General features: G+C 45.6%; 1 protein-coding gene across 1 annotated transcript in view; it reads left to right on the plus strand.

Annotated features, from left to right (window-relative positions):
- Positions 1 to 25,641, plus strand: part of maml3 (mastermind-like transcriptional coactivator 3) — a 77,683-nt gene extending 52,042 nt beyond the window's left edge. Inside the window, exons 4-6 of the mRNA XM_029147682.3 lie at positions 17,724 to 17,960; positions 20,284 to 20,362; positions 21,646 to 25,641. Of these exons, the coding sequence (XP_029003515.1) occupies positions 17,724 to 17,960; positions 20,284 to 20,362; positions 21,646 to 22,736 (1,407 nt within the window). The 3' untranslated portion in view covers positions 22,737 to 25,641. The remainder of the gene's footprint in view (positions 1 to 17,723; positions 17,961 to 20,283; positions 20,363 to 21,645) is intronic.
- The last annotated feature ends 1,807 nt before the right edge of the window (positions 25,642 to 27,448 follow it).

Genomic DNA, 27,448 nt, shown 5'->3' on the forward strand with positions numbered 1-27,448 from the left:
TCCCGCTCTCTTTCTCTCTCTGTCTCTCTCTCTCAGTCGCCCCTTTTCGTCTTTTGCGCTTGAGATATAAAACCTACAATTTGACAGTCCGAGGTGAGCAGGTGCTTGGTGATGTAAACCTCTACGTGATTCGATTAATAAGACGACGTGTGCAGAAACAGGTGGCTGCAGATTGGCTCACAGAGCGTCTAAAACCAACCGTTTGGCGCCCGCCATCATGCGATACGAGTCTGTCGGGGGGCGTTCAAACTTTGAAACGCGTTTTAGGTTTTCTCTGAGGCTCGGACTAGCACTAGCGCACCGCAGGCCTCCTGGGAAGGTAAAATCTCATTGTAATGCACCCTCTGAAGCTGAACCTGGACTACCTGCATGCAGGGTCTGTGTGATTTCTGCTTGACATTTCTTCGTGGTCATGTGGACTCAGAACAAACACACAAAGCGGAGTTGGAAGCTGTTCGATGCACATCTATGACTCGCTCCTCCCATGATATATAAACAGCAAAAGTGCAGATAAGAGCTGTTTTTCAGTGTATTATGATTGTAAATACCATCCATACCTTTAGCATACATACTTATTGAAGAGTATATAGAGCAACAATACAAAAAGGATGGTGGTGACTACTATACATATGTTGGTAGAATTTAGAAGACAGAAGCTGAATCACATCAGCCACACGCCTTGTGTGTAGTGTGTAACTCGCGTGTGTTTGTTCCAATCCCCTGTTGGGGTGTCGTTCCTCCTGGGCTGGTGTTTTCTCCAGGCAGCAGGTTAGCAGCAGCAGCAGCGCTTAGCTTGAAGGATGCTTGTGTACGGTTTGTCTGCTTTAATACAATGTAAGCTCTCCTGTCTCGCCATTGTCAAGGAGTCTTAGCGGCGCTTCTTATCCAAGCGCTACACTACTGAGCTGATTATGGAGGAAGAGTACGACGTGTGCGTATATGCATGTTTGTGTGCAGTCTGAGGAAATGTGTCTGTCTGCCTGTACGTCGCGTTAGCTTCTGCATCTGCGCTTGTGTGAAAAGCCCCGTTCCAGTAACAACTGCAAGCTCTTTGCCTCAGAGAGAGAGAGAGAGAGAGAGAGAGAGAGAGAGAGAGAGAGAGAGAGAAAGAGAGTGTGTGTGTGTGTGTGTGTCTTTTGAGGCTCCTCAAAAGCTGCCTTTTTCTCTCTCATGTGGCTTCTCTGGTATGTTTGGTATTTCACAAAGACTCAGATCCTCCTCTCCTCAAAGGCTGGGGGTGGTGTGTGTGTTTGTGTGTCAGCAAGAGAAAGATGAGGGCCAACACACACACACACACGCACACACGCACACAGGCACTCGTGGATCTTAAGTGTCATTTCTCTGTCTCGTATTCCTATGTTGAGGGGGGTGTAGCTTGGAAGGGAGCATGCGTGACACTGTGATTAACACACACGCGAGCGTGCGCTCACTCACTCACTCACACCCACACGCGCGCGCACACACACACACACACACACACGCTGTGGCTGCGTCGCTTCAAGTTCCTTCCCTCGTTAGCTCGCGTGGTCGGGATTTCTTGGTCGGCTGGAGGGGCGGTTGTTGTGTGTTCATACGCACATATGCAGAGTGTGCGAGTGTGTATGTCTGAGGAGACCAGGATGTAATTAGACACAATGGCAGTAGCTAATGGAACAGCTGCCTCTTTGTAAACGTTGCTGGCTGCTGCCATGTGGATGTGTGAACAGCACACGCACGCTTTCCATGATCCACCAGTCGCTCAGGGCTCCTCACCCTGTCCGTCACTCATTTCTTTCTTCCTCTCGTCCTTTTGTTGTCTTTTATTTCGCCACTCTGTCACCTTTTGTTTTCCTCTTCGTCTTCTGCCCTTTTCCCCCCTCGCTTGTTTTTTAACTTCTGCACTCTCTGATCTTGTGCACAAAGAGCTCTCTTTTCATGCCTCTCCCCCTATTCTCTTTCTATTGCTCACTCTTCCTCCTGCCCTCTTTTTTTTTTCTTGCGTGTCTCTCTTTCTTTGTGTCTGCTGTGGTCCTTTGTGCGCCACCATGTCTCTATCTGTGCTCTTTCTACCTCACTTTCCCTCCCTCCCTCTCTCTCTGCCTTTTTCTTGGCTATCAGACCATTTTTCCAGCAATGAGACTCATCACCCCTCCCCCCGTCTCCCCTCCCCGCTCCTCTTTTTCCTCCACTTGTGGCAGAGCTTCTATCAGAGAAATGATAACACTACGTCACTTTCTGTAATCTGGCTGAGCAGGGCTGCAGCAGCACACACTCCGCTCCCTACCCTCTCAATTGCTGCCCTAGCAAAGACCAAATTTGTCTTGTTTTCCATTTATCACTGTCTCTCTCTCTCTCCTCCTTTCTCTCGCCCTACCCTCCTGCCGGTCTGTCACTCGCTGAGACCTTGACGTGTGCGTCTCTCCAATAGTCACAACAGTTGCCTTTGACGTCGTGCCACTGTAAAATCTTCCTAATGTGACCTTGCCCATCGCAGCCTTCCATGTCGTCCACGTTACCATCTTCCAACTCTCCGTCTTTCTGTCTTCTGACAGGCAGCCGTCTGCACCCATTGATAAGAGGGCAAATCTGCCTTTGACCTCCGTGTGGGCGGGCCGTGCCGCCACTCTGTCCCCGAAAGAACGCCACAAAGATAGTGAGACAGCGGGGTGGGGTTGGCTGTTTACTCGGTACAGAAGTCACTAATACACACACACACACACTTTCCTGTCGTGCGGCCGCTAAACCTTCCCTCATCTCTTAATCGGTGCCAGTTACGAGGCAGAGCCAGTGCCGCCCTGCGAGTGTTTTAATTGAGCTGTGGTTTTATTGTGATCCTCCGGAGCGGGATGTGTTGGTAATGCGCCGCGTCGCCCCGGTCTGGAATGGCACGAGCGGTTCCCGCTGAAGTCGCGCAAGCCCTCCCCTCCTCCTCCTCGAACTCCGGCTGCCGCTCTCGCCTCCCTCTTTTCCCTGCCTCCACCAACTCACGCTCTCGCTCAGCAGTTAACGCTACAGATGCCTTTCTTTCCTTCACCCCAGCACTTACAGCTCAGTTAAGGCTTTATTAACGGAGGAGCGGAATTCCACTTTATGCCAAAGGAGGTTGTGTTAATCAGTGCTTGTAACATTTGGATCACTAATTGAATACAGATGGAGCGGCAGAGCAAGGAAAGTACACACAGTCACACAGGGTTTAAAGGAATAGTTTATTACTTCAAAAGGCAGACTGAAAACAGAAAAACATCTTGGATATTGAATTTAATTTATTTTACCCTGCCCCAAAACAAAAACGGACGAAAAAGAGTAGATGAACTGTTTGACCTTTAATACTTTTTATATCGATAAAATGAGGGACTTCTGGAAACAAGCAGGCTAGCAGTTTTCACCTGCACCCATTCTTTATGCTAAGCTAAGCTAACCAACGGCTGTCTAGTAATATAATAATGGCTCTCATTTGCATTCATCTCATGTTCAAGACCGCTCTGGCCGAGACAGAGGGATAAAGAACCCAGTTATAAAGCGGTGCAAGGCACAGGTCCCACATTAACCTTTAACTCAGTGGTTTTTGAGTAAAACCATCAGTAAAATAAAAAACTTATAGTAAGCGCCTAAAACCTCTAAGTCACTTTTAAGCAGATACAGAATTGTTTAACTCCTGCCAAACTTACTTCAACCTTCAAATGAAGGTTCTTTTGATCTTAAACACAGTGTGAGCCACTGGAGAGGCATTGAGGTTCTCAGTGTATTTACACAAAATGGACTAGGGAGCCGAGGTGTACGGTTTTATTTACACATGGAAACAACAGCACATGGAAAGCTACTGGTAAAAGTACGAGTTACACACCTCACAGCTGACAGGACCGAACCCTTGACCTTGTCATTAGAAGCTCAGTTTTTCCCTTAAGGGAAGTGGTGCTAGAAAAACTCTAACCTGGCCCATTTATTGTTGCGTTGACACCACCTAACAACACTGACAGACAAAGGTCATGTGTGACACTCCTTAACACACAGTTGCATGGCGGGTCACGCACCCCCAACCTATGCCGTCTGCGTGGTCATGTGATCCCGTGTGATCTGTCGTACACTCTGTCTGTTTATCTGTGTTCAGCCCTTTCTTTGCTTTCTCTCATCTTCTGCACCGTCTGCCACCTTATTTCCAATGTCTGCCTTTCAAGCTTGGCCCTTCTCTTCTGTCCGCCGTCCTTCTCTCTCACTGCAGAAGGTCAGAGACATAGGGAGGTCTCTTTGCTCTCACTCAACATGAAGCCGGCATACTATAAAGCTTAGCTTAACTAAGGTTTATGATAATATTACTATTAATAGCAATTTATTTTGTTTTGTAAATTGTATGGAGCCATGTCTGAGTGCATACCTCACCTCTGATCCCTCTCTTTCTCCCTCTCTCTATCTTCCACCAGCGGCAGCAAGAGCAGGAAGCAGTATTATTCTTCCCTGGAATGTCGCATCAGGCTAAATTTAGAGCTTTAGTTTCCGTTCTTCCTTCTCCTCCCCTCCTTTTCTCCCTCCTTGCAGATGAGACTGAAATAGCCGGAGTTGTGTCTTGAGACTCACCTGGGAATACGGGCTCTAAATGCTCCTGTCACTCCTCACCTTCCCCCAGCATGCCAGCATCTTTATCAGAGAAAGGGCTATAGATTCTGACTTGTTCGGCTCTTATGTTCTTGTAACTCTAACTTTTAAAGTTCCCTTTGTGTGAGTCCTCTATTCATGTTTTTTCTGTCATACTTGCTGCCATATTCAAACTAGACCCAGCTATCAGAACCCAGATCAGCTACCTTTAGGGTTATAATGTATACACATATAGGCATACTATTGAATTCATTTTGCTGATTGGTTATGTATTATTATTATTATTATATATATTTTGTGTTGGACCCCTGGCTTTTGTAGATGTACTAATCATCTTTGACACCATGCTATGCTAATATTTTATGTGTGTTTGTGCGTTTGCATCTTTTCGAAACAGCCCCTCGATTGCTGCCATTAGCATTGATTCATGCCTTCGTCCTAATAGACTCATTACAGTCTGACTACTCAACAGTAGTCAGACTACAGGCTATTTGTGTTTGAGAACTGTTTGTGTGCTTGTGGTGCATATGTGTACTGCTATACTGCGTTTTGTGTGAGTGGGGTGTCTTTGGGCCTGTCCTCGGGGCTGCTTTAAGTATTGATGTCCATATGGTCAATGAGCAAGGCTAACGTCGCCCACCCCCAATCAACCTCAGCAGTCATGGCGCAAATGGCCCTCTCCTCTCTGTGAGGACCTGACGCATCACATCTAAAAGACATTGTCACTGGTATCAGTAGATAGTTTATACCTGCTAGCGAGCTCACACAAACCACTTACACTTACATATACTCATGTTTACTTATACACAAATGCACCACCACAGCACTGGTTTCTTTAGGTGGAAGCGTGGCGTTGTCATTGATTTCTCTGCAGCAGAAACTAGAGGCATAACATTAGTGTGCCAGAACGAACACATCTCTCTCTCTCTCTCTCTCTCTCTCTCTCTCTCTCTCTCTCTCTCTCTCTCTCTCTCTCTCTCTCTCTCTCTCTCTCTCTCTCTCTCTCTCTCTCTCTCTAACACATAGACGGACATGTGGAACATATCAATACACTGGATCAATAATCTCTGGGATATCTCCAAAGAAGCATCCGCCCATGCCACAGGATGGAAGGGAGGAGAGTGTCAGGAGAAAAATGAGATGCCGGGATTTCTCCTTTCTCTCTTCTTGTTTCCGCTGCGTGTTTTCTCTTCCTCCGTCTCCGAAGGCTCAGAGAGAAGCAGAAAAGCACGAAAAGAGAGACGTTACTGACACGCTGGTAGCATTACCTTCACCATTGCTCCCTGTAGACTTCCCTATCACTCACTAACACCAGTATATCACAGTTAAACACTTACATGCTTAGTAAGTCATTCACTACACCCGCCCCCACCCTTCCCCTTCTCTCTCACTCTCCCTCCTCTTCTCCTCAAACTGTCTAAATCCCTCCATACTCAGTAACTTAACCCCTCTCTTTCATTTCACCCTCTTCTTGTGCTTGGATCTACCAGTAACCGTTTAGTGCACTGTGCCTCTGTGTATATGTGTGTGCGCATAGGTGATGATAAACTAATGCTTTGTGGAGTGCCACGTTCCTGGCACGTGGCATGCCTCGCTGCCGGGCTGAAAGGCAGGAACTGCAAATGGGCTCTTAGCATAGGTTGAAACACACTTACACACTTCCTGTTCGCATTAGGCTTTATCTTTCTTTGTACATTACGGGGATCTGTCAGCAAACATATAACATGCAATCCGAATGTAAATACGCTTTAGGGTTATAAACCAGGAGGCAGAAGGCTCCTGTTTTCACATGCTCATTGCCTGCCTCTCCATAAAGTACTAAACTTAGTTCCATCACATCAGCTGAATCCTTATATATTACAATTGGGTTACGCTTTATTTGGGCTTAATTCAATGATCAAGGTTCGTGATTCCGGTGCAGCTAAATGAAACAGGAAAGGTTTAATAATGTCAGCATTTGTTTATTTATCACGGTATATCGTCACTGCAACGCTGAATAATCTTATGCCGTGTCATCATTCATATCCAATGAAATATTTTATGTCGCAAAATCCCAGGACCTGTGAAAAGCGACACATTTCTGGGAGTCTGATGTAGCGGCCGTCGTCGTGGCACACGCACTTCCTGTTTTGGTCTTTCCTCAGTTGGACTTATTGGACTCCAGTCGGTGTGGAAGAGGACTGCCACTAATGAACGTGCCACTATGTGCGTTATCTGCTATGGTTTGAAACTAAATGTGTCCTTTTTAATTGTTAGTTTATGTAAGAGCTGCTTAACGCATGGATAAACAGACGTCACGTGTCGGTCCCTTGTGGTTTGCTCCTCTTTCTCTCTTTTGATGTGGTGGTTTCAGATAACTTCAGACCCACATCAATGCCGCCTCCTCACCCCTTCCTTCTCTTCTTCTATCTACCTCCCTTCATTTGTCCGTCCTGTTCCCGCCTACCTCCGTCACCCCCGTTCTTCTTTTTCGTCCCTTCCCACCTTGTCTTCCCTTTGTTTTCCCCTCTCTCCTCCGATCCCTCCCACCCGGGCCATCAGGGTAGTGTGAATCCTCTGGTAAACGTCTGCTGCCTTCCAGAGCTTGTCAGTAAAGCCAGAGCTAATTAGCAGAATCACAGAATAATTAGTTTTTCTTCTTGTCGTGTAATTCCCACCGCCCCTCATCTCCTCATCCCTCTCCTCCCACATCTCCTTCGTTTTTCCGACTGTCAACGCTGTCACTGAGCTGCAGGAGGCTTCAGCCTTCGTGCACCTTGTATCACTCTAAATATCTCTCTTTCTCTTGATTTCGTTCTCTTCATCTCACCATCGTCTCATGAGTCATCTCTCAAGCTTGTCTTCTCTGTCTCCTTCTACATCTCACGGTGCCTGTTTTCCTTCTACATCTGTCTCCTCTCTCCCCGTGGAGTGTTTTCCCACCCACACCTTTTTCTCTATTGAGGTTTCTCTTGCCATTGTTGACTTAAACACATGGTCGAGCTTGTTTTCTCACTCTGTGCCTTCCTCCCACTCTGCTCCCATCTTCCCCTCCCTGTTTTCTCCTCCCTCCCTCTCCCTTCAGCTCACTCCTGTTTGTCCCTATAGCCAGTGATTGTTTACTCGTCTATTTCTCCCTCTAGTTTGACGGACAGTCTACTCCTTCACAAACAATTTCTCCTATACATATTGGCTCTCTAAGGCACTGTTTTATGTGAAGCCTGGCTTTGCATGCTCACTCAACGTCGCGCCACACTGAAGGTCTGCCATTATCTACAAAGGTATAAAAATGTGAGTGGAAATGAACAGATGGATGGTCTTTGATGAGCAATTTTGTGCCTATATTCTGTTCATGCGTTGTGCTGCGCTCCTGCCGCATCATTATGGACACGAATGCTGTAGTCTGAGTACCTTAAATGCCATGGTGTAACCTAATTAACTTCAATGCAGTACAACTTTTAGCTCCTACAGAGTCCCAGTGTTTTCCTCAATGCTTGGTGGAGACCAAAAGCGGAGCTGAAAGCAGAATGTACAGAAAAGTATCCATGATGACCACATTCACAGACAGGTTTTGCTGATTTTAATATAAACATGCTGAAAGTTTGATGTAGCAGGCCTGTTGTGTGTCTATCAGATAGTTGTTTTGCAGAGTTTTGAATTGGCGTTAGACTCACTTGCGAAACCAGTTTGAGACGTGATGACAACCCTCACTCTTCATTTGCACTCGCCATGGTCTATCTGCATACCTGCCTTTGCACACCTACAGTACTTATGGATTTTTCTACCCCCGTACACCCCTCTCTCACTCTCAGTCCATCTGTTCTGCTGAGTCGTGTGATCGGTGAGGGTCTATACATCACCTCTCCACCTCCCTTGAGACAGAGCCATGGAGGAGGGGAGAAATGGAAGGTGTGAGGGATGGAGCTGGTGCAATCTCACTCTCCCCACCACCCAGTTTCTGTCAAACCCCCACACAAACACCAGCAGCAGCTGTTAGCAATGACTGCAAATAGTTTCTCCTGCCCCTATTTGTGGTACACTACTGATTGGAAGGTCTTTTTCTTTTTTGTGTTTATGTCCAAGCGCAGAGCCAAGTCTATGTCTGTCTCACTGTCTGTGTAGTTGGATTAGCGTTTTAGGTGCATTAGGAAGGGTCTGAGACCAACACTTAGTTTAATGGAATTTCCATTTTCTACTTTTTGAGGACATGGTGTTATCTGACAAACAGATCGACACACACTGATCGAGAATCACATAGACAGACAGCACGAGAGAGGGAGAGAGCAAGCGCACTAAAGAGACAGAGAAAGTGAATGATGAGGAGAGCAATAGGTAGTAATAGGTAGCGTGATTGATGAAGGGAGGGGTCTGACCGTACCCCTGAAATAGAGAGAATTTAGAGAAAGACACAGTAATGCACCCAATGTGGGAGGGAGAGAGGCAGACACAGAGAGAGATGAGTAGAATGCAATAATGTGATAAAGCAGCTGAGGAATGGAGGTTTTTCTACACTCTGACGCTTTTAGTCCCATTTCTAGTTTTTACGGCAGATTTCATCATATTACCGAAGGCCATTTTGGCTCTATTGTGGATAATAGGCTGCTGTGGAATTATTGGAGATGCTGGCTTAGATAATGGTCATTCTCTCTCTGTTTCTTTCTCTCCCTCTCTCTCTGTCTCGCTGTATCTCTGTCCCTTGCACGCTCTCTCCTGCATTAGAAAAGGAGTGGTGAGGCGCAGGAGGTAAAGGAGGAAAGGAGATTAATGGCATACAGAGATGGGCAAAGTCTGGGGCGATGGAGATAGCTGAAGGTGCAGCACGTAGTACAGGAGCTAAATGTGAGAAACAAAGGGCAGTATGGATAGTCTGTGCTCTGCAGATGTGTGTGTGTGCGCAGACTGATTTGTGAGTGTTTGCTTCTAATACAATAAGTGGATAAGAAAATTGGATTTCTTCATCATTATATCCCGTCTCTTGAGTGAATAGGCCAGGCGGTGTATACCTAAGGGCTTAGCCGTAGCTTCAAAAAACAAGCAGGTTTCTAGTGAAATATCTGCTAATATCTGGATATTTTCTGTGCTATAACTGTGACTTTGAACTAAATTCGTTAATTTGTAATTATTTCATGATTTAAGTTGTTTTTAAACAATACTTGCTCAAATATTGTCACATCCACTGTTCAGTGTTGTTTTATAGAGCAAAACATTTTTGCCACAATTTCCAGTATTCGAGGTTCTGAAATGTAATAGATAAATAAATTTGTTGCTTTTGCTTGGTCCTTGTTGGTACGACCCTGAATAACTAAGAAGGACCTGCAGACAGTGATCGGCAGTTTGTGTAAGTGTCCTCTCAAGGAACAGTAAAATACGATTGTTTAACAAAAAATATCTCATAGTGGTATGTTTTTGTACGTTTAAGCACTTCAAGGGTAAGAAAAGAGATTGTCCACTTTAAAAGTTTTACTCTCAGCTGTTTTTTCCTAATATTTCTTCAGTATAAATATTCTCATCTCATTTTCATGCGAACCATTCAGCCTGAGTGTAGTAATATTCACTGACATGGGTGAAACTCTGCCTTGTAACAAATAGGAGACGATTAGTTCTGCCTTATCAGTATGTTTTGTACTTTGCAATGATTCCAATTCAAAATCAGAGTGTGTCAGAATTTAGCAGAGCACAGAGAGAAAGGGACGAATGAAGCAGAGTGGACTGATTTGGATTATGCTGCAAAGTTTGATTTCGGTGCATAAATCTAAGCAAAAATAATAATTGAAAAGAAACAGTTAACCCAGGTTGAAGTCCCGAACTATTGTTTCATTTTACCTGAGTAGTATGTCAGAATGACCTGTGGCTTAGCAGGCCCTCCAGATGCAATAAAAACAGTACATCATATATTTGAGACCACAGCAGCAGCAGCAGCAGCAGCACATTATCTCACTGGAATATAAGGGGAAAGGTGGGGAGTGGATGGGTGGAGAAATCAAGATGGAGGGACAGCAAAGAGGATGGAGTCAGATAATGTGAGGAAGCAGGGGGGAGGAGAATAATAAAGAGTGCCTCAAGAAACATGGGAGGAGAAAGATGGAATAACTGAGGAGAGATGGCAGAGGGAAGGAGGGAAGAGAAAGGGAGCCTATTGCCCAGAGACTACAGCAGAGATAGAAAAAGAGTAAAAAGAGATGGAGGGAGCAAAAGAGTGATAGCCTTACAGCAGCACCTAATGGCTTCTCTGGAGAGAAGAAGAGGGAGGGAGCGCAGAGGAGGAGAAGACATAATGAGGGGGCCATGACAGAGGCAGAGATAGATTTAGAGAGGTAGATGGAAGGAGAGACAAAGAGAGGTGGAGGTTACACGGCCGCTCCGTAAAGATGGAGTCACAGAAAATGAGAGGGGGATCACAGCGCAGTAAATGGCGAGAGGGAGGGGTGGAAGATGAAGGACCGGAGTGATAGCCACCATGCACAGACGAATCCAGACATTAAATAAGCAGCAGCCAGAATAAAGATGGATGTGCAGGGATGTGGAAAAACAAATGTGAGACATCGAGTAAAGCAAATGAAAAGGGGGGGGGGTGTCTGAAGAAGGAGGAGAGATGAACGCTGGTCGAGTGAGGCAGGCGGAAAGGAGACGCGAAGGTTTAGCCTCTGAGGTGAACAAAGCAGGAGGAAACAAGGGGAAGATGGATGGAGCTGAAGGAGCAGGGAAAGAAGGAGGCAATGGCAGGATGGTGTGGAGCAGCTACATCCCAAAACACACAAAAGAAGCTAACGCACAGAAGTAGAGATGAATAAAAGGAGAGTGAAAATGGATGAATGAGGAAGGAAGGGAAAGACGAGAGTGAAGGGGGAGACTCGTGTTGAGACGGTGGAGGAAGAAATTGGAGAGGAGGCTGAGGGAGGCGGAGGACGGCTGGATGGATAAAAAGGCAGTTTGCTGTCATAACGAGAGGGCGGAAAACAGACGGGAGGATGGATGGATGTGTGGAGCTTCTCTGTACGTCTGTTAACAGCCGTGTAATAGCACTGATCGCAGATGTGAATAATTCAAAGCCTCTAGATGGGAATTCTCTCTGGGAAGAGCCCACACACGCTCTCACTCGCCCCTCTCTCTCTCTCTCTCTCTCTCTCTCTCTCTCTGCCTCTCTCTGTTTACTGCTGTTTACTATCCAGCCTAACACACAGCTGCACACAACTAGTTACGGTTCTGTGGATGGTGATGGTGGACGAGACGAGAGGAGGATGCTGGAGAGAGAGAGAGAGAGAGAGAGAGAGAGAGAGAGAGAGTACACCCACCGTGGCTGTCACTCACATGGACCATTCTCAGCCGTCATGATTGGACACACACACACACACACACACGCACACACACACACACACACACAATTCCTCCCTCTATTAGTATACACACGTTTGCATCGCGTGCTCCCAGACACGATCTCCTCCTCCCTTAGTCTTTCTCCGTAAGGTGCAAACGCCGGCCTGTGTCTTTAAGGTCTCCATGGTGACCGTTTCCAGGGTGATTTACTGTAGCACCTGGTCCCTCTCAGGGTGGTACACTCGTCTGCTTGCTACAATCACTCCCGGGCCACCAATGATCTCATCCCTCGCTCGCTCGCCGCCTCCTTCCTCATGTACGTGGTTTACCCATGTCTTCTGCCCCACCGCCGCTCCACACACACGATGGCGACGGCGATGCTCATGAGAGGGAAATCGTGTGGACCTCTAGAATAGCACGAAATCTGCCTAATAGGACATAAACAAATAGCAGTTAAGTCTGGACTGAAGCAGGTGGCGGATGAAAGGATGTCGAGTCACAAAATGTGTTCACAATAGCACCGATGTTCCAGCAGGTGGACCTCAGTAAATGATTCACACAGTCATAAAAGGCTAAATGCAGAGTAGCACGAGACAATTATTACAACAAGGCCTAGTGTCCACAGCTATGATCGCAGCTCTTCCAGGCTCAGACGCACCACTGGTTTAGGATTCATGCTCACATCAGAATAATGTGTTCACGCAATGCAATTAGCTCAGAACTGGAGAGGAAGGAATGGAGTTTGATTTAGTTTTTTATGACTGTGATGAGGAACCAGCAGAGGCTTTTAAACTCCACTTTTTCAGGCATCCTCTAAAGAAAAGGTGTGTTTGTGTCGGTAGCTTTAGGGAAATCTGTACATCGAAGCCAACATGTGAGTGTGAAGACGGAAGGAGCTGTGAGCTCCAGCCAACAGTGTCCAATTAAAGAACAAAGAGGCTGGGTTATTTATGTACATACAGTATGCAGAAGCCCATGTGACCCAAGTAGTACAGGTCATTAGTGTCAAGCATGTAGACTTTACCTCTATGCATAAAAACATAAACAAATCAATAAAGTGTTTATTCAGTAAACAGTAAAGTAAAGACTGTCATGCTACATGACTGTACACTGGGGTGATCCTGGATCCCAGCCTCTGTTCTGCCTGTGGGTGGTAACTCGTGTGTGCTGAAATCCCTTGGATAAGCACAATGCTTCCAAACAGCATTCATGCTGTGGGGATTCATTTACTTAAATTGATCCACTTCTGCGCGCCTTCATGCATTTTACAGTAGTTCAGTGTGCTACTGTAGCTTGTTGGTTCTGTCATGAGTTAAGGATGATCCAAAGCAAACCTGTTACAGCGTTCTGCTGTTTCTGACTCTGGAAAGGGACGTTTGGAGTAAGATGCTTCTGTTTAACTTTGACATTGCCCCTTAAATTATATATGTGCGTGTGTGTGTAGTGGGAGACTTTTCTGAAATAGGCCAGTTAGGGTTTAGAGCAGAGATGTTACAGATTAAACAGGCCTCTGTGGGGAGCGAGACTCCTCTCCAGCAGTTTAAATATAACTGTCTTCAGGGAGTGACGCTCTGCTGTTAGTGTGTGTGTGTGCGTGTGTTTGTCGGTGATTTTTTTATTTTTTTTTACTTTGTTGTGATGGGCGTGAGGTCTGGCTCCACCATCTGTGTGGATGTATGTATTTATGTGCATATGGATCAATCAGCAGGTGCTGCATAATACTTTGTACTGGTTTAATAGAGTGTTTAAATCTGCTTTAACCTCTGAGACATCACAAACGCAGCCGCACTAAAGAGACCAGTTGGAAATGCCGGGAGCACTGGGAGAAACTGGAAGCACACTAAGTCGTTTAACTCTTTAGACATCCTGCAATGGAGCTCATTCAGCACATGGAGGTAAAAGCAGCTGATTCGCCCACACATGCTAAAACCAGGCTACGCTCTGCCTTTGATGCTGCGCCTTCTCCTGAGCAGTTATTGTTAACCTGCTGACACCCTGCTTGTTCCACAGCGGCGTCTCCCATAAGCTAATAGCAGTTCCCTCACTATTACCACCTATCACTATGATATTCTAATGGCTGGATTTAATTGTTTGATCTCTCATAGACCAAGAATATAGAGAAAGATATACAGGAAGAAAACCTCTGAAAATGAATTTTTTTAAGTTTGTATTTTTATTTTATTTTAAGTTTTATTTGGCCTTAAAAGAAGCCAGCACGCAATAGTTAGGCTCAGAGACACAATACATTTGTTTTAAATGAATCATAAGACTATCTGCAACAGTCCTGTAAACCAGTAGTTCAGTAGTTTGAGTGTTATGGTGAGTATTTTCCATGCTGCGTTTTAATTTCTCTCTCTTCATGTATTTATGCTTTGGTCTCTTTATGCTTATATTCAGGCTAGTGCCCTTGAAAACCCACCACCAGCCAGCTTCCTTTTCTGTAGCAGCTAGTTAGTACATTACTCAGCTAATGCCCTTTTGCAGCTTTTCTATGAGCGGTTCTCCTCACCTAAGTCGCCACCAGAGGTCCCAGCCCAAGGTCACAAGCGTGAAACCCAAGGTCATCGGACACTGGTGACTTGAGGCAGTGGGTGAAATCAAAGCGGTGACCTTTTAATGGGCTATGCTAACCAGAGATGCAGTTTAAACACCACATGCATGAGCACCGCTCCGGATTTAATGCTGGTACGAATGCAGAATCACAGGGGAATGTGGGCAGATGCGCTTCCTGTTCACTTTCTTACATTTGCAGCCACAGTCTGAAGCGTCTCCTCATGCGTCCGTCCCTCCCTCCCCCATTGCGCTTCCTTTCTTTCACTGCTCCCGCTCCTCTCCTCTCTTCACACCCCCTCCCTTCTCTTACACATGAAGGTGACAGATGTGAGCGGCTCTGGAGAGCACGCAGGCAGGCGCCGGCGCGCTGCTGCCAGGCACCGCTTGTGTTTCACTTAGAGCCTTAATGCGGGATCTGAAACGCATCGTGTCGTGTTGTTGTGTGGCCGCTGGTGGGTTGTATGCGTGTTTCAAATATGGGTTGTATGCGTTTAGCCGTGTGTGCTTGATTTCATATAAGCACGTCAGTCTCTCACCGCTGTCACCATGCGACTTCATCCTCCCTGGACTGTGTGCACACACATTGCACGTATATACACCTTTAAACAGGTAAAAAGAAAATTCATTGAAGACATTTTTCTGCACAGGAATTAAATGAACAGTCTCTCACTCTTTCTCTCTCTCTCTCTCTCTCTTACACACATTTCCGCCCACTGCACTTGTAATGTAATAACCTAGGCTCTCCATGCCTGCTAACCCAATGAAACTGACAGCCAATGCACACGCACACACACACACCCTCCTGTGACTGTAACCTGTGCTACAGTCACCTGTCTTCCACAACCTCAGCGGTAAATGACAGGAACTTTAGACAACAACATTTTTTCCGAGGCCAGTTTTTACACTAGTTAGTAGCCGTAAAGTTTGGAGACGGAGTCAAGACCGTCCAACGCGCATGTTGAAGCGTCAGGGGACTGAGTCAATATAAAAAGAGACTTCTTGAAATCGGCGAGAAAAAACAAAACAAAAAGGCTGCATATGCTCTTTGTTGAATAATTTAACTAGAGTCATGAGTGAGGACAGATGGAATGGAAGATGTGCTGATAAATGGAGGAAGGAGATGGTGGATCTGTGGGCTGCTGAGCGTCCCTGTCGCACCTCCTGCCGTGGACTCGTTCAGGTCCGTCCGGCATTGCGGACGGGGAGCAGTCGCAGCGGCTTAACCGTTCATCTGAGTGCCATCTGCACCCAGCCACCCCCCCCCCCCCCCCCCCCCCCCCTCCCCACCCCCTCGGCAACTGTTGCCAGGGTACCTGCTCTCCTCCCTTCGCCCGGTCGCCACCTTATACTCCTCCTGTTTTAGCTCAACACCTCAAAATGAAACCTGCCCCGCGTCTCTTCTTCTTCTCTCCCCGTTTCACAAGCACTTGAGCGAAGTACTAACGCTGGTACCGTTGCTAGTTCGCGTTTTCCTTGTTTGCGTTTAACAGCACATTGCTCACACTGTGCCTTTCTGTCATTTCTGAACTTCCAGCTGCGGCGCGACCGCTGCCACCTTTATCCCGTGACACCAAAATATTTAATTTCCCCCTCCTTTTTCCTGCGTAATCCACCTTTCTACCCATTCCCTCCTTCCTCGGCCTTGCTGCGGACATGACTCAGAGAGCCAGAGAACGGCTGGAGAACGAGGTTCGACGGTGGGGTGTTTAGAGAAAAGGGAAGAAAGGGGTGGGGGGAGAGGCAGAGATTGTAGATCAGAACCGTCATGATTGAGCCATCTGCTGAGAAGAGGCCAATGAGATACACACATACGCACGCACGCACACAGGCACACGTGGCTAAAGATCACCACTGCCACCCGTTGGTCACTTCCCGACACTGCGCCGCGCTCGCGCTGTCCGACGTCCCCGCCGCCATCCAGCAGCAGCGTGCCAACCTGCGAGGAGCCACGTAGCTCTGAGCATTGATCGCTCTGGCTGTCTCGCGAGCCGGTCTCAGGCAGCTTGATTCTGCCTGCTCCACGGGGTGTTTTTGCACTCTAATATATGGGGTTTATCTCCACCTAACTCCTTTCTAAGAAGAGCGAGCCTTAACACAGATTATGAGGCTTTGGCTCTTTCAAAACATATTGAGCATAGTGGTATGTAACAGACTCCAGCCAACGCTAAGATACGCTGCTCTAATCCTGCGTTTGCTGTTTCATTCTTGCCCAGCAGTTCCGTGTGATTTGTGGTGCGCTGCCTGCTTCTCTGTGTGTGGTGGTGTATTTTAGATGTGCAAATAGTCTGGCCTGAATGAGTCTTTCTTCTCCTCTCCGCCCCCCATCCCCTCCTATTGTCAGTGGCTCTAAACGATGTCCACTGTCGTTCAGCTGCCTAATGGTTAATAGATTCATAAATGCTCCCCACCCATTGGCCAGAGCAGGCAATTTTATCCTATTAGAGATTAGCATATGGTTGAGTGGAAGAGGAAGTGCTCTTTATATGCTAATGAAAGGATAATGTATGCGGCGAACCAACCGATGCCCCTTTGGGAGGACTCAGGGAAGCTTGATGTGCCCACTCTTTGGACAGTTCTGCCTTTTTTCGCTTTGCAGTCCTTTCCAGACACCTGGACTTTGTCTTTGGCAGCAATTACAGTAAAACACAATACTCAAATATGCTGTTACACCTGAATCAAGCTCTTCTGCTTTTCTCTACCTAATACAATCTTAGAATTCACTTGTTAGAAACAACAGAAGTGATATGTTTCGTTTAGTTTGTAATGGTTTTGTTGGATCGCTGTTTATGTTTACGCCAATAAAAATAGACACAGCGTTGATAAAATGATCAATATGAAGAAAGTACAGCTAACAGCTGGTTACCTTAGCTTAGCGCAAGCACTGGAAACGGGGGTGAAGCTTGCCTGGCTCTGTTTGAGGTTCATACGAACAAACACATTGAAAACTGACTAATTAACACATCTTCCCTGTGAAAGACTTTTTTTTTATTTGTAAAAAAAACTAAGTGTAAAAATGACAAATTGCTCTTGTCGTGCTGCACCATTTTGTTGCTGGGAACAGTTGCTGGTAGTGCAGCAGATACTCCTGGAAGTAGTGGATACCAACAAGATATAATGTGTTGATTAGTGGGCTTCATAGGTGCTGGTAAGCATTTTTTATATATTTGAACAGAGTGAAGGTAAGAATGGATGTTTATTCGCAGCCTGGATGTTCATTGCCGTGTCTAGTGTGAAGCTGAACTAATGTCCGCTGTCCTGCTGGTTGTCCAACAGTCCATGATACTGAGCGACCCTTCATCTGTTTGCAGGAACAAGGTGTGATGGGAATGTCCCGACCGCCCGGCGCCATCCCTCCTCCTCACCCCGCTGGGGGCGTGGCCTCCGGAGTGGGCCCCAATCAGGGGGCTGGTCCACCTCCAGGTTATGTGGGGAACCAGCAGCAGGCAGCCATGATGAAAAAGATGATGGTGATGGAGCACCAGAAACAGCAACTCTTCAGAGAGCAGAGACAACAGCAGCAACAGCAGCAACTACTGGCTGAACAGGTGAGGTGCTCAGGGCAGAAGTGATTAAGAAGCAGGAGGCGGATGTGATTTATCTGTCATGCATTAAACAGTCTGTGTGTGTGTGTGTGTGTGTGTGTGTGTGTGTGTGTGTGTGTGTGTGTGTGTGTGTGTGTGTGTGTGTGTGTGTGTGTGTGTGTGTGTGTGTGTGTGTCTACTGTTTGTTCATACCTGTAGATTTGCCTGTGTGTCCCATTGTAACGAGAGCAGCTCATCCTCTCCTCTTCATTACTGTTGTCTGGTCACATGTATAATTACCCTCAACCACCCCCCCCCTTCACTGCCTTCTCTTCATCTCTGCAGTGTGTGTGCGGACGTGTGTTTTTGCCACATGCTGCCTGCTGTGATAATGTGGTGTTTTCTTTTTCTTTTTCTCTCTGAGAGGGAATCAAGTGTTAAAGAGTTGTGAATTTTGAAGTCACCACCCACTCTGACCGATTTAATTGGATGTGTAAAACATGGGCTCCCAAATATATGTACAGTAGGTGTCTAAGAAGAGACGTGTTCTACATAGGAGTAGTGTGCGTTGTTACCTACGCATATCATACATCTATTTAAACGAGCAGCACCTTCTTTACACTGCATATGAGAGAGAAATGAGTTCAAACGCCCGAGCATCCACCAAATAATGTGCGCTAATTCTAGTCTAAACCAAAACACCTGTCTAGATTCTGCTATACTGAAGCTGTCTCACACCTACCATAGCAAACATCTGTCTCACCTGTATTGTGCTGAGCATCTGTCCCACATCTACAATGCCTAACATCTGTCTTATCTTTACCATAATAAACATTGGCCTCATTTCTGCCATACTAAGCATTTGCCTCAGCTGATAATGCCAAACATCTGTATCATCTCTGCTATAATGTTTGTCTTACTTAGAACCTAAGTTAACATAACACTATAACATATGTATTGCCATCTGTTCCACCTGTATTATAACATCCATCGCACCTCTGCCATACCAAACACCTGTCTCACCTCTGATGTATCCAACACTGTCTTAGGCAACACACCTCTCTATCACCTTTCCTATACCAAACATCTGCCTATTATAACATCTGTCTCTTTTCTCTAACAGCATGTATCCTACCTCTACCATAACATCCATCTCATCCATCCCCTAAAGAATGAAACATCTGTCTCATCTGTATTATAACATTTGTCAACTACCATTCTATACTTGTCTCAGCTCCACCATAATAAACTATAGGAAAACATCTGCCTTACCTCTAATTCACCAAACTATCTAACTACTGTTATCAGTGTAATTGTAACAGTTTTTTCCGCTATTATTACTTCTCAACTGATACTGTTCCCATAAACCTATAGTACACAAATCACACATCAAATGCGACAATCCAATGATTCCAGTTTTAATCTTTACTAATCTCCACTTTTTCATTCAGAGCAAAATAAAAACTGAAACATTGGTCAGTGGGAACCAGAATTCCCAGTTTATAGTTCCTTTACTCAAAAATGCTTACCAACATTGCAAAAATTTCATCACAGCAAAAAGAATTGTAAATGTTCCCTGTATGCACTCAGTGTCTCCTGATGAGTCAGTGGATGGGGTCTTGGGAAGTCTCCTCCCAGTCCTAGATCTGAGCCTCAGTAAACCCATGGACAGTCTGTCGCCACCAAACCAAACACATTATAGCACACATCAGAGGTCGTTAGTGGAATGTGAGGATCAGTCAGTGGCATGCGTGCCCTTAATATTATTCAGGTCTTGCCTACACACAAATGGGACCAGACATTGTCTTCCTCCAGTCTCCACTGCACCAGACGCTACACACACACTACAATTATGAGGCGGTTTTCTCAAAACCTCATAACAGTCTATGTTCCATTGGTTATGATATGGAAGTAAGTGTGTTCCTCCAGTAATAAGGACATGCTTCCCCAGACCATCACTGGCCCACCACCATCTGAGTAATTCTTCTTCTGAGTCGATGTTACAGGCATAGATTGATGATTCAGTTCTTCCTGGAGTTTTGTAAGCAAAATGCTCTTATTAGTTACCGATCATACATTGCTCATTTTAAAATGTTACTTTGAAATGCTTTAGAGCATTTGGGTGTGACTGTATGTGCCGTATACATGTGGCGTATATTAAATACCTGGAGTGGAGCCTTTGGTTGCCCAGTGTGCATATTGTAATATTTTGTTATGTTTTTGAATCTGCTTTGTGCAAATGTTTCACAGTGGTTTGTGTTAATGACCCTGTTCATGTGTAAAACATTCTTGAAATCATGAAATTTCTATGAGAGCTACACTCTTAACAGTCTGTGTGTTTCTGTAGCTCCAACAGCAGCAGCACCTCCCTAGACAGATGGGTCAGGGCCAGAGGAATCCATATCCCTCAGTCAATCAGTACCAAGGTGAGACTCACAGACCCGTGCATTTATTTTATCTGAACAACAATGAACATAATGTATGCAAAAACACAAGAATGGCAGAATCTCAATAGATTTTCTTCTTAACAAGTCAAGATCTGACCTAAATTCTTCATTTTATTGATGAGCACATTAGCAAATGGATTTTCGGTAATCGGTGCATAGTTCTTTGCAGAATAGCTTTTAATAGAAAGGAAGCTGGCAAACACACATGCATACGTGCCCTGCAACAAGTGTGGTACAAATGCTACTGAAGGCTGCCAAGGCATCTAGACATTGAACAGATTTTATAGTTCATTCATCAATAAGCACAGACAGATAAATCCGCAAACACATGCAAATGTGTATGTAGACAGCAGCCACAACTGAACACCACCCGGAACCCAAACCTGTTCCTCTGTCTCTGTCAGCTGGCATTAAGTTGCTCTAAAGCCTCCTCCTATCATTCTCCCCCCATAAAAAAAAGAATATTCCTGCTCAGCCTGTTACCACGGCAACCTGTCTGTCCTGGATCCCCCAGAGTTCCGGTGAAGTCAAAAAGATGGATGAGAGGAGGGAAATGGGGGGTGGGAGTGTAGCAATAGGAATAGGTAGATGGTCTGCCTGTTAGCAGTAAAGATGGGAGTTAAGGCAGAAAGAAAGAGGTGAGTGGGTGAGAGGATAATGGAGGGATGAAGAAAGGTCTGCTAGTCTCGCAGAACATGTGAAAGGGAAGTCAGTAATGACACGATGGTCTAGATACATGCCTGTGCAAAAGCAGTATTCCTACTCCTATCACCTGCAAAAACAGCATATTTAAACAAATTTTTACATTTAGGTACATTAACAGTATGTAAGTGATGTAAGTATAAACACGGCTGTGTAGCTGTGTTACATTACCTCCAAGTCTTGGTACTCCCAGTCTACTTACCCCTCCAGAGTGTGTGATCCTCTTCATTTTCACTCCTCTGTTACACTTCCAGTTCAACTTGTGAGGTGAGGGATTAGTGCAATGATGTCAGAAGGGAGTTTATTGGAGGATTTAGAGGCATTTCCACGCTAGCAGGCCCCCTCAGCCCTGACTCTACCAAGCCTCTAATAAAACCAAATGAAGGGGTTTTAGCCTTTTACAGAGTTTAGTTTTTTTTATTGTGGTGGGATTTGAACTGAATTTATAGAAATGGAGAGTAAACAGGTAGTCATGGTCCATGAATCATCCTCTTAGCACTAAAACACCTTTATGACAGTGGGCTTCTCTGGATTTAACCACTGTGATTCTTCTACCCTAGGTCCTCCACAGGATTTAGCATCCAGGAACCAGACTCTCCAGAACATACGAGCTGCCCGTCTCCTACAACAGCAGCAGAACCAGCAGATGGTCCAGATGAGTTCTGTCCAGGGCCAGGGGGGATCTGTTGGACCGCAAACTGACATGGGCCTACCCTATGGCAACCAGGGGTCTAACCAGGGGTCCTTGTATGGTCTCAATCCCTCCATGAGCCAAATGATCCACCAGCAGCAGCACCAGAGCCAAAGCGTCCAAGCTTCCATGGGTCTTCCACCACAGCACAACCCTGCCGGAGGGCCGCCCCGGCAGGCAGGTGCAGGTCCTGGGGTTGCAGGTATACCTACAGGTCCCGGGGCTGGTGGAGGCTATGCAGCACAAGGGATGTTAATGAACTCCATGACCCAGCAATCCCTCAAAGGACCTGCTAGTGCCAAAGCCCAGGCACAGAGACTGCAAAGCATGCTAGGAGCAGGAGGAGGCAACGGCGGAATGGCGGGAGGTAGCTGGCCCCAGCAGCAAGGACAGAGTCTGCAGGCCATGGCCGGAGGAGTTGGAAGGACTACAGGGGGAGGGGGTGGAGACATGGTGGGGTTCAGCTCGACGCAGGGTTACGGGATGCAGTCGAGTCAACCCCAGCACATGGCCAAGCAACACTTTCAGGGCCCGGGACAAGGGATGAGCCAGGGAATGGATCCTAGGGTAGGCAATCCAGCTGCAGCTATGGGTGGCCCTATGATGGGCCCTCACATGGGCAGTCAGCCCAGGACCAACCAGCCCAGACTCATGGTCATGAACCAAGGCATGAACCAAGGGGTGATGGGCCAGGGAATGCCTGGAATGGGGGGCTTCGGACCGGGCCCTGGGGGCCCAGGAATAGGGGCAGGTGGAGGAGGAGGTGGACCTTACGGACCAGGAGGTGTGGGGGTTGGAGGTCAGCCACAGGGCTACCAGAGGACAGCCAATCAGGATATGTCATCCTATGGATATGGGGGCGGGCCCTCAGGCGGAGGAGCCTTTGGGTTGGGTGATGGCCCAGGGGGCGAGCTGGACTCAAGCGATGGTTGGATGGAGGAGTTTTTCACGAGCCAATAACCAACAGACAAACTGGAGCTGAGCTTTTACTGGATGAACTAAACGTTGAAGCAGGACAAACATTGAAACCTGAGAAAGTAAAACTAAAGAGTTATGTGGACTGGCATGTGTTTTTGTAAAACATGCCTGTGGTTATAAAGGTTATAAATTAGTTCCTGAGTTATGGGCTGTGTGTGTGTGTGTGTGTGTGTGTGTGTGTGTGTGTGTGTGTGTGTGTGTGTGTGTGTGTGTGTGTGTGTGTGTGTGTGTGTGTGTGTGCGCGCGTGCGCGCGTGCGCGTAAGATCTTGTGCATATTAATGAAGAACCAATATAGAGATTATAATGCGTATTCCATTAGTTTCCCTTTTTTCCACCATGTTAAAAATGTCTCTCATGTCCCATTGTTTGAAAGCGAGCTCCTTTTACACAGCAGCTCTTTGAGTCCAAGCTTCAGCAGAGGCTGATTGAACACTGCAGACTGATGAAGGAGAGGGAAGACTTGTTCTCTAGACAGCAATTTATTTGTTTGCGCCACCCAGCTCAGTGCTTCAGATCTCTCGACCATGTGAGGAGCTGAGGGGAGCAGAAAGCACTCTCAACACTCTTATTTCCTGTCGTAGATTCATGCACCCTACACACTCACACACACACACACACACCTGTCTCCATCACGGGGTCCGTGCTCTCCTCACCCGATCTCCCCTTCCACAATCGTCCCTTGCGCTCAAGGATCTGTTGAAAGTGTGGCGATCTTCTCACTCTGCCCTCCAGTGCTGTGCCTTGGTGCCGTTGTTGTCTTCCCACCTCCTGCATGTGTAACGGTGGATGGCAGGTATGCGCGCAGAGGGAGACAAAGAGAGGGGAACGCAGGGAGGGGAATAGGCAGCTACTGCAGGCACCCGAACCCAAAAACTCACACGCCCACGTGAAAACGAGCATCAGCTGGAGCGAATGAGCGGACGTGTGAGAGGCCGCTAACAGAGCTAATATTACATTAAAACCTCTGCCTCTGCGACACAAAGCGCGTCGCACACATCAGGCTGACGGTAGAGCGATCGCTGGGCAGTGAATGTATTCTAGCACCACAAGTGACTTCTAAAAAAAAAAACTAAAAAAAAACCTAATTGAGAGCCCGCCCACATTTTGTTCGTTGCTGTGTTTCTAACAATGATGCTGGTTGTGTCTTTGTCAATTGCAAGGGAAAAAAAGTTAAACTCAGCTTTTAGTTTTAGTTCCTGTTGTCTTTTGTTGTTCTGTTTGTCCTCCCGCTGCAGCAGAGCCTTTCCTTCCATTGTTACACAGCTGCTTGCCAATCACCGCCGCCCTGCTTTACGTCCAACCCTACTACATACAGTAACTATGCCATGCTGTCACACTACTGTGAAGAAATACACGTCGCCCCCCCTCCTGGTTTTTGATGAGGAGACTGAACCACTACGGAGCCTTGAGTTTGCTTTACAGATATGACACAACTGTGGGACAGCTGCTCGGGCTTAAAGGGTGACGGCAGTTAGCGCCAGTTAGCATTAAATCAGTGCTTCCACTTACGGCAGTGTCTCCCTCTCTGAGTAACTTGGACTTGACTCCTCGGATTCCAATCCTTCCCAACGTGTCCACTCTTTAACCCCGATGTTTGAGTAATAAATGTGTGTCAGATAGGTTCGTGGTTGTTGGTAAAGTAACACCTTTCTCCTGTAACTGTTTTGTAATCTTGCTCAAACGTCGAATGAAAGCGCGTTTATATGTGCATTACTTTGGATTCAGCTCGTCCGGGTGAACGTTTGAAGTATGATGCTGTAGTCAACAAAACCAAAAAGCCTTCTCTGTAAATTATTTCCTAGCCATCGATGCGTTCCTCCTCATGGTTGTTGGTGTTCATATAATCCAACCCTTTAAATACAAACTTTAAACACCATACTCATGGAAGCGTTGCTGCGTTCAGTAGCACCCGTCAAGAAGGTCTTTTTTTTTTCTCATGTTTGGGGCACGGACTTCCTCCATGTCGCTGTGTGAAGGTCAAGGGCGGACAGACGTTTAAGCCTGCAGCGTTCCCCGGTTTTATCAGTGGGAGATTAATTTGAGCCTCGTGCAGGAAGAGCGGGAGAGCTACACTGCTCGTACTTTCAACCTTTAACCATCCACCACCAGTCCAGTCGTCCAGGCTCAAACATCAGTTCTGAGTGTTGGTCAAATGAAATGAAATGAAGGCAGTGCATATGGAAATACCTGATGTTCACCACTCCAAAGTGGACTCAGGAGGGTCGAGACAAACGCCTGGGTCAGTGTTAAGGTCTCACTCCTTTGTGACCTTTTTGCCTTCTTCAGAGTGTGTGTTCTTGGTATGTTTTGAAATTCCTTAACGAAGAGAAAGGAAGCTTCCTCCAAATATTATGTACCGGGACCAAGTCTGTAGACAACATTTTAACAAAAAATTGTTGCTGTTGATGTTCATTGTTTTGTTTTGGGTTTTTTTACTGGTGCTGACATATATGTGATTATGAGAAAATATATAAAAGATAATGGCTATTTGTAAATATGTTTTTACAGTTTTAAATACATCAGATAATACAGTCTCTACTCTGTAAAGAATTTACTGTTGGAAAAATAGAGAAGTATTTTTATTTTGACGTTTTGGTTTCACTTTTAACCCATCTGAGCTATGCCATTGCACTTCAGACAATGTCTTACTACTAATTTGTATTGTAAACCTTTCTTTTGGGGATTTTTTTAATTTGTTTTTTCTAGTTTGAGATTTGACTCTGTTCTTAAGCAGTGCTTATTTCTTTTTATCTTGTACAGAATTCTGAAATGTTAACAAAAGAAAATTACAAAAGACTTTTTTGTTTGTTTTTCAAAAAGATACAATAAAAAGAGAATGTTCTCACTGATCATATTAAATTAAAGCTTTTCTTTAATTTTCTTTCATTTATTTGTGTAAATCATCATCACAGTGTTTATACAAATTATTTACATAATATTTCACAAATGATAAAAAAAGACAGATGCCTAACGGCTAGCTTATGGTCCTGTGTAGTGTTTAACTTGATTTATTAACTTAACTTAATTTACACATATCTCAATAACTTTGAACAATTTCAGACATTGGTGGAACTAATTCCACCAGTTCGTTTCACTTAATGAACAATCGATGCTTTCTTTGACAATGTTTGCAAAACTCTAACTTATCTAAAAGTTGATTCCCTGCATCTGGACTTCTTTCTTCAAACTCATGTATGGCCATACATACTGTACCCTATTAATACATGCAGAGAACAGGATGTAAAAGGAACTATTATAGAATAGAGACAATAAATGGTTTGTGGTAATGAGTGAAGTATGAACTGGTTCTAAGACCGGAGGAGACAAATGCACGCATGGTAATTTACAGCCTAAAACCAGATAACTTAACTGCTGGAGTAGTGTTTTGTTTCAACGGACCTCATTTGCATAATTAGACGTGCATATGCTTAAGAACAGAGCCTTAATTCTGTCTGGCAGTAATGGTGACAATAAATCATGGGCTCCCTGACGGTGTTAGCAGACAGCAGACAGCTACGTAGACGAGGAGGCAGACGGCCACACGCAGGGCCTGGACCGTTTGTTGGAATTTATCCTTTTACAAATTCACCAGAACCTGTTTATACAATTGTCCTCTTCGGCACGGCCACCTTCCTCCACCTCCCCTCATGATCCTCTAACATCTTCCCTCTCTCCCGAGCTGCCTTGTTTCTCCTCTACTGTCGCTCGCCCCCCACCCACCGTCACTTCACCAACATGCACACACATCCACCCTGCTCCCGCTCACCCGTCTGACATTGATAAATGGAGACTCGCAGAGATGACAACATCATTACTCATGTTCAGTAGCGACACCACCTAGGACAGAGAAAAACGAGAGGAAGAGGGAGGATGAAGGACAGCGCGGGAGGAAGATGGGGAGCGTCAGACACCTTAACGTTTACAGAGAGAACAGTGTTTCTATGACTGGCGTGAAAAAGTTGAACAACTGTTGATAGTTTCATCAGGCAGCAGATCGGAACTCACCAGTTTCCCACGCAAATCCAATCAGACTGGAACAACCACAGGCCTGTAAGAAACCATTTTCTTTATCGCTAAATCTGCTGCTCATTTCAATTAATCATATGTTATACAAAATTCCAATATAATGGCGCATGCCTATTACACATTGCTGGAGCTTCAAGGACTTTCTTCTAGCAAAAACAAATATATTAATAATAACCAATGTTTATTTTAAGAGGCTAGCACATTTTGTATTTAAATGTGATACACTGTTAAAATATTTTCAAATGGTAGAACGTTTCTCTGCCGAGCACTAGGCAGAATTTACAAATTTAAACATTCAAATGATTTGAGTTGTGTGTGTGTACGTTCCAAATAAATAAGTGTTCTCATTTTTTCTGGCACTGTTTCGCGACCATTCGGATTTAATTATATATTCAATATATGCATATTCTCCGATATGCATAGGGTTTAAAATGCATGCTATCCAGTCTAATTAATGCCTTTCTTTCTAAGGTCACTCAAGACCTGTTGAGAATTAGAGTGTGTGGATTTGGATTTGGCGTGTTGGAACTCATGATGGTGCTCGATGACACATTATGCTGAACCACGCTTTATTTTTAATCATCCAGACATTTCACAGAAGACAGGGCCTCACTGTATGTGTAGTGTACTTTATTATCCAAGAAATTAGCATGTCTGTACCAAATTC

This window comes from Betta splendens, chromosome 1 (assembly GCF_900634795.4).
Source record: "Betta splendens chromosome 1, fBetSpl5.4, whole genome shotgun sequence".
NCBI classification, from domain to species: domain Eukaryota; kingdom Metazoa; phylum Chordata; class Actinopteri; order Anabantiformes; family Osphronemidae; genus Betta; species Betta splendens.